We start from the raw sequence: 12174 nt of genomic DNA on the forward strand, positions 1-12174 counted from the left end.
TGTGGCTCTGTTGTACCATAATCTCTCTCTCTCTTAGAGTCCTTCGAAGAAGAGATGAGGTGTGTAAAATGCTTAGGGTAGCACCTGACATGTATGAGCTTCCACACGTTCCTCACTGCCACCCCCCAAACTCCCAAACCAGTGAACATGAGGTCTGGGCATATTCATCCTCCTGACATCCCTCTGAGTCTACACAGTCAGTAAATGTTAGAGACAAAATCTTTCACTATTTCTCCCTCTTTATTATGGTCTCTTTTTTTCTGTCTTGTTTTAATAATTTTAAATGCATATTCTCTTGCATACACTCAGATTGTCTTATTTTAAGCTGCCTCATCATATGTGATGTACATACAGTATAAAAAAAAATTAAGGGGTGCCTGGGTGGCTCCCAGTCGGTTAAGTCTGCCTTCGGCTCAGGTCATGATCTCAGGACCCTGAGATTGAGTCCCACATTGGGCTCCCAGCTCAGCGGGGAGCCTGCTTCTCCCTCTGCCCCTCCCCCTGCCCCCAGCTCTTGTGTGCATGTGCTTGCAATCTCTCCCCGTCTCTCTCAAATAAATTTTTTTTAATCTTTTTTAAAAAATTAAGACTCTTAGTGAATGATGACTGCAGTATTTATTTTACACGTGGGAAAAGCAAACCATAAGAGAAGTTAAATGTCCCACTCAGAAGTCACACTGCCAATGAGAGGTAGATCTGTGTCATGTCCCCTCTGAGTAGATGGACACCCTGACACTCCAGGCTTCGGCTGTGGGGAGGGGAGTGCAGCCCTGGATCATCCTGTCGGTCGGTAAGAGCAGCAGTGAGCCCAAACTTCTCTTTAGCCTCCCTATCAGCCTACCTCTGTGTTCTAACCTTTGCGAGGCTTAAGAAGTTCACGCAGCCGAAGGCTGACTTTATTGTTGTTTCTAGAATTCCTGAACTTATGTCTAATCAATGATCTTATGATCACATGGATTACCACTTTGCCTCTTCTGCAGAACCCCATCAATAATGCAAGCAGTGTCGTCTGGATTTATTGCTAATAACAGAATATTCACTTCCAACTAGATGTATACATTTTAGATGTTAACTTGGAAAGAAGGATCTCCTCATCTGCTTTGTATGTAGAGATTTTATCAGTCAGCAGAAAATAAATGTATATCTATTAGTGAAGGAATAGTTAATAATGTTGGTGGAAGCTGCTAATTGTCATCCAGAAAAAGTTAACAAATTTTGAGTAGTTAAAGAGAGAAACAGATTGGCAATTGGTAATGAATATTATGAATGCATTAACTAGATAATTTTAGAAATAAGAGCATATCCTTTTAGAACCAACAAATGTTTATAAAAATTAAATAACTGCATGACAGAATAATGGAGAATAGATTTTATTATAAGGATAATCTTTTGAGTTGTTTGCAGTACTAAATTTATAACATTAAACAAAACAACCTATAAGAATTACACTTAATTTTTAGCAATTTAACTCTACTTAGTCCGTGATTCTTGCTTCTCTGTGGGATTCCATCGAAATTAAGTCTCTATTTAGAATTGCAAATGTGCAGCCTGGTGGCAGAAGGAATCCAGCAGCTGATAATGCTGAGCCAGACTTAACAGAACTGAACTGGCAAACTTTAAAAAATGGGCTCAAATTTTAAAGAGTAGGGGCGCCTGGGTGGCTCAGTCGGTTAAGTTGGTTAAGCGTCTGCCTTCGGCTCAGGTCACGATCTCAGGGTCCTGGGATTGAACCCCGTGTCAGGCTCCCGCTCAGTGGGAAGTCTGCTTCTCCCTCTCCCTCTGTCCCTCCCCACCCCCGCTCCTGCCCCCCCTCAAATAAATAAATAAAATCTTTAAAAATAAATTAATGAATGAATAATTTTAAACAATAAAATGGAATTACATTTTTAAATCAAATTTCAGATTTGTTCCTGTTTCCCCGAATTCATTCTAAAGTGTTGAGATACGGTTTGGTGTTGGCTTTGGCTGTTTCACTGGATCTCTGCCTCCCGCCTCTGTGTGTTTGGTGCAGCTCTGGGCATGGAAGGGGGCAGGAGCTTAAGAGAGTCCCCTGTCCTCACCTGTTCCATCCTCTGCTCACCTCAGCGGGGAGGGGCTGAAAAGCGCCATGGGGTCCAGTCGTGTAGTGTAGATGGGAAGGGTGAGCAGGATTTGGAACCCATAGAGGCATGGAGACTGGGTGTGCTGTGGGGAGCAGAACCATGTCCTGGAATGCATGGCTCCCAGATGTGTATGTCCCAGGGCTTTACTAGGGCAGGGGGCCTCAGGATGGCAAGTCCCAGAGCCCTGAGCCCAAAGGTGAAGAGCACAGTGGGTCACCTCTCATCTGTACTTCTCTCCCTCCTCCCGGGCAGTTTGTGAAATTTGCCAACATCGAAGAGGACACCCCATCCTATCACCGGAGCTATGACTTCTTTGTGTCCCGCTTCAGTGAAATGTGCCACTCCAGCCACGACGACATGGAAATCAAGACCAAGTGAGTAGGGGAGGCCAGGGGGCCCACTCAGCTAATGGCAAAAGCATCTATGGATCTCACTGAGTTCCCAACCCAGAGTGCACTGTCTGACCTCATCAACATTTACCTCTGCTCTGACGTTGCTGGGGGGGAAAGAACACCTGGCAGGACACAGGTGGGCAAGTGGGCAGAGCCGGGCTCCCAGCATGTGCTTTCAAAGGAAAATCTTCTGGGGCACAAAATAGGAGCAGATGGAAGGTAATGGTCCTGGGAACCAGATTTCAGAGTCAGGGACAGCACGCATATACACACATGCACACCCCTGTGCTTTTTCATTCAGGAGTATGTACATTTATACACACCCACTCACCACTATCCATCACAATATGTACCTGCCGATAAAAAGCCCAAGGCTTCACCCTGGCTGATCTCTGCTGGCATCCTGACTTCGTCTCCTCCACACTCCCCCCCAACTCATTCCCCTCCAGCCACACAGGCCTCCTCACTGCCCGACAAACACACCAAGGACATTCCTGCCACAGGACCTTTGCACCGTCTGTCCCTGTGCCTGGAATGCTTCCTCCGTAGATCTGTCTAGCTCACTTGCTCTCCCCCTGCAAAGCCCTTGCTCACATAACTGCTGGTCAACACCACCTTCTCTTAAACATCCCACACACCCACTTCTCTTCCCCCTCGCCCTGCTCAGTTACCCCCCCATAGCACAATCCCCTTCAGACACGTTCCAAAACACGCTCATTGTTTCTTACTCATTGCCTGTCCGCCCAGCAGAATGTAAACTCTGGGAGGCCAGGAGGCATCGTTTTGTTCATTGCTGCATCTCTGCCCCACTGCCTGGGGACCAATAAGCACTCAATAAACAGTTGTTGAGTGAATGAATGAGTGAATGAATGAATGCTTTCTTTTTTTTTTTTTTAAGATTTTATTTCTTTTAAGTAATCTCCATGCCTAACGTGGGGCTCAAACTCACAACCCCGAGACCAAGGGTCGAACGTTCTACCGACGGAGCCAGCCAGGTGCCAACAGTGAATGCTTTCAGATAAACATCTTGAATTACAGAATACGCTTTTACATTCACAAACTCAAACTTATCAAGTTCTTAAACTCACAGAAACACACTTATCAACATAGAAAGAAAACTTCTCAAATAAAATCCCAAAGACATTTACGTGAATGTATGCCAACAGAAGATAAGGCGGGACGCAACGTCAGACCGCTGGAGTGGTGCGCAGGCCAGGAAGCAGTGAATTGGTGTTCTGCGCTGAGTCTTGTCATGGAGCGATTCGGTGCAGAACGATTAGAAATGGGTCTCTGCACACAAAGGGTGTGTTATCAACTCGGGGAGGCTATATGAAACCGGAGAATATGTTCAAAGGAGACAAAGAAGGAAGGAGAAGGGAAGGGAAGGGAGAAGGCAGGAGGAGCCTGAGCGAGGAGACTTGACACGTGGCCAGCATGCCCACAAGCAGCCCAACTCTCCAGAGGTTTGTTCCAGAACTCAGCCGCTGGCTTTTTCCTTCATCACCCCAGTATATCACCTGCCACATTTTGTGCAACAGCGGGGTCAGGGAGCCCTGTGTGTCCAGAACAACAGCTTGTCGCCACAGCTGATGGTCTGGGTTGGAGGAACTGGAAGTGAACCCCTCCATGCCACAGGGAGTCAGTTCCCAAAGCTGTGAGCCTGTGGAACGTCTCCAGGGCAGGTCACCCTGTGAGCAGTTGGCAGTATCCCAGCCTCCCCAGGCCCCCGTCTCTTAAAATAGTCATGGACTCTGGAAGGGTGCTACCCCAGGGTCTCCAATGAGTAGTGGGGGCCCCTGGAGGAAGGAGCCCCTTGTCCTCTCCCCAGCATTGGCCCTGCCGTGGCCACCTGACTGCAGATGGGCTATAAAGAGACAGAAGAGGCTGGAGCAGTTGGGGCATGTCTGGGAGCAGGTGCTGGGGCAGGTGCAGGACTGGAGCCAGGTGTGACCGTAACAGGTGCTGGTCACTCAGGCAGTGCTGAGCTTTCAGAAGGGGGAGCAGAGGGGACAGCCTTTGTGCCACCACACACACAAACACACACACACACCCCACATATGCAATAGCACGTGCACAATCACACACAAACACACACACCCCACATATGCAATAGCACATGCACAATCACACACACACACCCCACATACGCAATAGCACATGCACAATCACACACACACATCACATACGCAATAGCACATGCACGATCACACACACACCCCACATACACAATAGCACATGCACAATCACACACACACACACCCCACATATGCAAGAGCACATGCACAATCACACACACCCCACATACTCAATAGCACGTGCACAATCACACACACACACCCCACATACGCAATAGCACATGCACAATCACACACACACACACCCCACATACGCAATAGCATGTGCACAATCACTCACACACACCCCACATACTCAATAGCACATGCACAATCACACACACAACCCACATATGCAATAGCATATGCACAATCACACACACACACACCCCACATACGCAATAGCACATGCACAATCACACACACAACCCACATATGCAATAGCACATGCACAATCACACACACACACCCCACATATGCAATAGCACATGCACAATCACACACACACCACATACACAATAGCACATGCACAATCACACACACACCACATACGCAATAGCACATGCACAATCACACACACACACACAGTACACGGTGGAAAGGAAGGCACAGAAGCAGACACCAGCAGCCCTGTGTTGTGACATTGGGAAGTGCGGCACGTGGGGAGGAGGGTGGCTGACGTGTGCTCCTGGCAACTGGGCAGGGCTGGTAGCACCCACAGACAGTACTTGCCAACCCTGAAAGGAAGTTCTGCCAGGGTGACAGGTGTGTCTAGCATCAGTTATCCTTTTTCTTTCTGTCTTTCTCTTCCACAGCCTCCCTGCACCCCTTTTCCCTGAGATCCCCCTGTTCATTCACAACCTCAGCAGTGCCCAGGGCCCCTTTCCAAGAACAACCCTTGGGTCTTGTAAATAAGTGCACGCTGGTGTATGTGTGTGTATGTGTGTGTGTGTGTGTGTGTGTGTGTGTGGTCCCCTTGGGTTCAGACACTCCCCAGACCCCTTGCTCTTGGGTAGGCCTCCACTGAGCCCATGACAAGGAGCCATAAGAGGAACAGGCCTCTCTGCAGGTCTGGTCTTTTGGAATTTATTTTGAAAGGGTCAGCTTCAGATGTCATGGAATAAAATGTGTATTATGTGGAAGACATTCTGAGGAGATTGAATTAATTCACATTCACACATAAGGAAGCCCTGGGGAGGAAGTGGCCCATCCATCAGGCCTGGTTTCTTGCCAGCCAGGCTCTCTTGGGCAGGACATAGGTGTCCAGCGTGTTTGGGATGTATTTTTATTGTGCATTAGGAAGTACCTTGTAACTCAGAACCAAGAGTAAGAATAGTGAGTGGGATAATATTCCAGTTACTTCGCTCTTAAGTCTGCATAGCCGCTGGCTCAGGGTCTTGACCAGGGGGCAGGATCAGAGCAAGTGAGGTCTCCCCAAGGATCCTTGCCCCTTGTCCTGACCTCACTGGTCCTGGGCCAGGGCTTCCTGCTCTCAGGACAGTTATGGTCGTCAGGTAAGGCCCAGGGGAGCACCCCAGTAGCCGCACTTAAAACTAAAGCTGAAAATACAAAGGGCAACTAAACATTCAGATTGGCTCAACTCCAGTAATCATTAAAAGAATCTGAACTGAAATAGCTGCAAGATGTGAAGGCTTTTCTGAGGCATAGATTAGAACAGATCTTGACAGTGAGGCCCCCGGTGCTGGGGCAGCTCGGTGAGGATGGGGGGATGGCGTTCTCCTGCAGTGTGTGCCCGGGGGTGGGCAGAGCACCAGGCAGTGCTGGGAGCCTTGCATTTCTCACTGTTGTTTTTTTTTAAGATTTATTATTTTATATAAATAATTTACCTTTTGATTCATTAATTCCCCTCATGGCCATGATTTGAAATGTTATAAAGTATTTTATCTGGTAATGTCCATCTCAGCATTATTACAGTAGCAAAAAGTTTAGAACCTAAATGGCCAATAGGGGACTAGTTGAGAAAGTTCTTATGATGGTACATCATGCATGTTTACAAAGAGTTAATGATAGAGGAAAATGCTTATGATAGAATGTTATGGGGAGAAAAAGCCAGAACAAGTTCTAAATTCTGTTATGTCTTATGCACAGAAGAAAGGAAAGGCACCAAAATGCCAGTAATGGTTCCCTTTGAATGGTGATCATAGGGGTAAATCTTTATACTTTTCTATAATTGGCATGTATTATTTTATAATCAGAAAAAAAGTTTGAGGGGCGCCTGGGTGGCTCAGTCATTAAACGTCTGCCTTCGGCTCAGGTCATGATCCCAGGGTCCTGGGATCGGGCCCCGCATCGGGCTCCCTGCTCAGGGGGAAGCCTGCTTCTCCCTCTCCCACTCCCCCTGCTTGTGTCCGCTCTCTTGCTCCCTCTGTCTCTGTCAAATAAATAAATAAAATATTTTTTAAAAAAGAAAAAAGTTTGATTACAAAAAGAAAAAAAAGAGACTTGGGGCTGAACTACACAGCCAATAAAGAGGCCCCTCCCGCAGGGACCCTGGGTCAGCACAGTGGGACTGAGGGGGGGTGGGGGGGGGTGAAAGGGGCCTCCTCTGTGCTGTTACTTGATTTCCTGGTTTCTCAGCCAGCTTAGCCCCAGCTGAGACTTCTCTGTGCCCAGAGTCTGGCAGCTCTGTGTCTCTCCTTCCAGATCCCCCCTCCCCTCCCCACTGTAACTTGCTCATAGCCCTGGATTCTGCTTCATCAGTTCTTGGCAGTACTTTGAGCCCTTATATCTCGGGCTCAAGCTGGAACCAACCCAGCGGGGTACTAAAGAGGAGGAGCCTGGGGCAACTGGCAGTGTAGGGCTGAAGCCCGTGTGGTACCAGGCAAGGGCAGTGTGGCAATCTCCAGGATGGGCCGGAGGTCGTGGCTTCCTGGGCTCACGTCCACCCGCACAGGAAGCCAGCCGGCCAGGAGGCTGAGTCACATGAAGGATAGAAGGTGGGCTCCCTTCTGCCTTTGGATGGACGAATGCATCCCCCGTCCCCACACCGTGCTCCTCCCCTTGCCACAGAAGCTGGGCTTCTCAGGTCCAGAGGATTTCATGGCTCCATTGTGGCCCTTTTTCTTCCAGAATCAGAATGTCAGGCATCAAAGGTCTGCAAGGGGTGGTGAGGAAGACGGTGAATGATGAATTGCAAGCCAATATCTGGGACCCACAGCACATGGACAAAATTGTCCCGTCGCTGCTTTTCAATCTGCAGCACATAGAGGAGGCAGAGAGGTAAGCAGGAGCTTGGGAAGCAGGCGAGGCTAGAGCTCGGGCCATGTACCACCCTCCCAGGCTGCTTTGCCATCTGCTTGGGAACCACAGGGCTTGGGCTGGCTGGTAAAGCCTAACCAAAAGGCCACGGATCTTGGTTTTTGTGGCTTGTTCTGCAATGAGTCCAAATCCAGCTCCCTAGGAGCCTTGGGTCTGGCCTTCTGCCAGCCTGCTGCACCCCCTAAGGTCTGGGTTCATGAAGGAAGGACAGTAACCATGCTGGGCTCCCTGGGGGTAAGCGTGCGCTGGTGAGAACACAAAGAACCAAGAGTCGGGTTACCTCTGTCTCTCTGAAAGCAGCAGGCCAAGGAGGTTTTAAAGCGTGCCTTTCATGGCTCCAGTTAACTGAGGACTTTCCCTTCCTCCCTCACGTCCTAATGGTATTTCAGGTCCTTTAAACCTGCTTGACCAGCCAGCAGCCCCTGGACCCAAGTTGCAGATAGTGGGTTTTAATCTGGGAGCCGTCAGACAGGGGATTCGGTCTGTCCCTGCCCCTCGCTCTTCCCATCTGTAAAACGGGATGCAGGGAAAGACTCGTGTTGCTGTCCACCTGGGCTGTGCATGGCGCCGGGTGAGAGAATAGCAGGTTCCCCCCTCCCTCTGACTCCTTTGAGCCTGTGGAGCTGGGGACAAGCGTGGGAAGTAAGTGTTCCCTCTGGTGGCTGTTCCTGGAACTACACCTCCTTGACCAGCTTTGCCTGTGGTCTCTGGTGGTCTCAGCCACCAGACACCTGAGGTTCCTTCCTCCCTCTGTCCAGATCCGGGCCCAGCCCCTGTGACTTAGGTATCACTGAGTCACACCTGAGCCAACTGCCATGCCTTTCTTTTTCCTCTCCCTCCTTCTCTCTCCCACTTTCTTTTGTTTTCTCTATTACTCTGCCTCCCTCTCTTCACACCCCATCTTTTTCCTTCCCAGGCTTTGGGGCAAGGAGACACTCTGGTCTGTGCCTCCCCAGGCCCATGATGTGCAGGCTATCTGTCCTTCCTGCGGGGGCACGTGTCCTCAAGGATTTCCGGAAAGAGAATTTGACCCCTTCTCCCATGATCTTCCTCCACCCCGGGCTCCTTTACCCTGTTTCATCTCTGACAACCACGATATCTCCCACATTGTCTCGTGCAGCCCACATCAAATTCCTGCCTGTCGTGGTGCACCACTTGCAAGGATGCAGTGCAGAAGCACGGGCTGCTGGGGCGCCTGGGTGGCTGAGTCGGTTAAGCGTCTGCCTTTGGCTCAGGTCATGATCCCAGGGTCTAGGGATTGAGCCCCGACCCCTGCTCAGTGGGAAGCCTGCTTCTCCCTCTCCCACTCCTGCTGCTTATGCCCTCTCTCTCTCTAATAAATAAATAAAATATTAAAAAAACAGAAAAGAAAAAAGGAATTCAGGCTGCACAAAGACTGACTTGCCTACCCACACGTTGCTTGTTTCCACAGCCGCTCTCCCTCGCCCCTCCAAGCACCAGAGAAGGAGAAAGAGAACCCAGCAGAGCTGGCTGAGAGGTGCCTTCGGGAACTGCTGGGCCGGGCCGCCTTTGGCAACATCAAAAATGCCATCAAGCCTGTTCTCATGTGAGTCCCCTCCACCCCCCTGTGCCCCAGCCCTCAGAGAACTGTTTCAGGTCCTGGCATCTTGCTGACTCGGGGAGAGGGGAAAGAGGTGTGTGTTATGGTGGCAGTGCTGTGTGCAAGACGGTCCCTTGTGTGTGCCCGTGTGACAGCAGAAGCTACCACACAGTGGCTGAGCGCGGTGTTGGGGAGAGGTGCCGGTAGGAGGTAGAGGAAGGTGCCCGGCTTCACTCCTGAGTCCACAGCTGCGGAACTCTTGTTCCTGGCTTCCCTCCAGCTCCCGCGCCGGGACTGCCCCGGGGTCCCTCATCCCCTTCCCTCACCACCACCTGGAAGCCCTTCTCCACCTGGGAGCTTTGCCAGGGGCTAGGTCTCTTGGCAGGTCCCTCTCCCCGCAAGCTTGTCTCTCCTCCCTGCCATCACTTTGCCGTTCCTAGCCATCCCCCCGTGTTTTCTCCCTCACAGCCACCTGGATAACCATTCTCTTTGGGAACCCAAGGTGTTCGCCATCCGTTGCTTTAAAATCATCATGTACTCAATTCAGGTATGGCAGCTCCCGGTGCAGCTTGTCTCCCTGGCCGAGGGCACCTCTGGGAGCAGGCTGGTGCGCTAAAGGAGAAAGCCAGCTGTCCTCTGTGACGTCCCCCAAGCCCCCAGGTGTCCCGATGTCCTACTTCATCTAGCTGTGAGGAAGGGCAGGTTTTAGTTTTAGTTCAGGTACAGCACAGATCAATACTTTATAAAATACAATTAAAAAGAATTCTTCGAGAAAGTAAATGAAAAACTCATGCAAAACACAAGCCCACAGACCACACTCGGCTGCCACAGCCTCGTGACGTTGCTTACTAAGCACTTCCTCCCGATGTCTGTACTATCCCAGTGTAATCGGGCTACTGGACTAAACCCGGTGGCCTGTTGTGGCCCTAATCAGTATGACGTGGGACCCAGGAACAATGAAAAGAAAGACAGTATTTTCAAAATTGACTTTTGACCCATTTGAGGTAGAAGGGCCCAGGGCAACTCTGGAAATCAAGGTCGTCCCTGGGATGGGGCTCTGCTCATGTGGGACCAAGGCGGAGGGACTGAGGAGAAGGAACCAGGGTACGTGGGCGCCACCTCCAGTGGCCACTGGCCTCTGGACCTCACTTTGGTCCACGCGGGGCTTTGGGTCCCAGTGGAGGGCTGCCCTGGCGCAGAGGCCGTGTGGGGGTTGCTGTTTGGGGCCAGCACGTCTTCCTCCCCCCAGCCGCAGCACTCCCACCTGGTTATCCAGCAGCTCCTGAGCCACCTGGATGCCAATAGCCGCAGCGCGGCCACGGTGCGCGCGGGCATCGTAGAGGTCCTGTCGGAAGCTGCGGTCATTGCCGCCACCGGCTCCGTCGGTAAGGGGGCCCTGACTGACAGCGTGGGGGCCGGGAAGCCTCCAAGGACAAAGCCCTGCCCTCGGCGGGAGGCTGCCTCCCCGGCCAGAAAAGGGCAAGGGAGCGCAGGGAGGGGGCAGAGGAAGCCCCTGGCTGGAATGCAAGACAGGGGAGAAGGGGGGGGGGGTGCCAGCCCTGGATTTCGGGTCTCCCCCCTCCCCACGCCCCACCCCTGCTGCGCTCAGGGCCCACGGTGCTGGAGATGTTCAACACTCTGCTGAGGCAGCTGCGGCTCAGCATCGACTACGCCCTGACCGGGAGCTACGACGGGGCCATCAGCCTGGGCACCAAGATCATCAAGGAGCACGAAGAGCGCATGTTCCAGGAGGCTGTCATCAAGACCATAGGTGGGACCCGGGGCGGGGCCCGGTGGTGGGCGGGGCCGGGCGCAGCCGGGTCCGTCCGGGTTGGGTGGGGCAGGGGGTGACCTCCACCAGGACAGCGCTCGGGCACTGTAAGGTCACCCGCTCGGATTGTGTTACTCGCGGACGTTGGAGGAAATGGAGTCAGTCCACGGCGCGCACAGCTCTCGGACTGGCCTGGGTCGGGCCCGACGGAGAGCACAGAAGGACGTCCATGGGTTGCTCAGGCTGGACGTCCGATCAGAGGCTGAGAGCGGCGAACTCCTTCCGCACCCCAGCCCCCATCAGGCCTGATTGGTGCTTCCACAATGGAGCGATGGGGCCGGGTGTGGGGGGGGGGGCGGGTGGAGCGAGGAAGAGAAGAGGCAAGAGGGAGGAAAGGGAGAAAAGGCCGTGGATGCGCACCTGGATGCGGACGGGGAGAACGGGACCTCCACCTCTCCAGCTTGCAGAGCTCATCACTTCAGAGCCTTCCTGGCTTAGCACCCCTGGCGCTCCCCTCTCCTTCCCAGAGGCGCTAACCGCGGCCTGCGGGATGCCAAGTGAAGCCACCGGAGCGGGAGGAGGCCTCTGGCGTCGTCTAGGTTTTCCCTCTGCGTCTTGTCTCCCTAGAGACGCAGCCCGCACTCTGGGCAGCAGCTTGCTCAGTTGCGAGGCCGAGCGGAGACCCTGGCAGCTGGCACCCTCACCTGGGCCAGCCCTGTCCCCCATCTCTTTCCTGCAGGCTCCTTTGCCAGCACGTTGCCCACTTATCAGCGCTCCGAGGTGATCCTCTTCATCATGAGCAAGGTCCCACTGCCTTCCCTGCATCATCCCATGGAGACAGGCAAGACAGGGTAAGCCTACCAGCCCTGCTCCCCTTTTTCCTCCAGCGGCCAAAATTCCACCCCAGCTTCCCTTCCCGTGTTTTCTCGAGGACTCCTTTCTCCACTTTAATGTC

General features: G+C 52.2%; 1 protein-coding gene across 2 annotated transcripts in view; it reads left to right on the plus strand.

Moving 5' to 3' along the window:
- EFR3B (EFR3 homolog B) overlaps positions 1–12174 on the plus strand; it is an 88051-nt gene that overhangs the window by 57125 nt on the left and 18752 nt on the right. Inside the window, exons 5-11 of one of the 2 annotated variants that reach the window (XM_028099596.2) lie at positions 2355–2476; positions 7699–7848; positions 9320–9454; positions 9917–9995; positions 10725–10833; positions 11058–11219; positions 11959–12070. In XM_028099596.2, coding sequence (XP_027955397.1) covers positions 2355–2476; positions 7699–7848; positions 9320–9454; positions 9917–9995; positions 10725–10833; positions 11058–11219; positions 11959–12070 — 869 coding nt within the window. Of the gene's footprint in view, positions 1–2354; positions 2477–7698; positions 7849–9319; positions 9455–9916; positions 9996–10697; positions 10834–11057; positions 11220–11958; positions 12071–12174 lie in introns of both variants that reach the window. The other variant, XM_028099595.2, reaches the window with a different exon arrangement.

This window comes from Eumetopias jubatus, unplaced genomic scaffold (genome assembly GCF_037043125.1).
Source record: "Eumetopias jubatus isolate StellerSeaLion01/CBP00866 unplaced genomic scaffold, mEumJub1_p1.0 scaffold_9, whole genome shotgun sequence".
Lineage (NCBI taxonomy): Eukaryota > Metazoa > Chordata > Mammalia > Carnivora > Otariidae > Eumetopias > Eumetopias jubatus.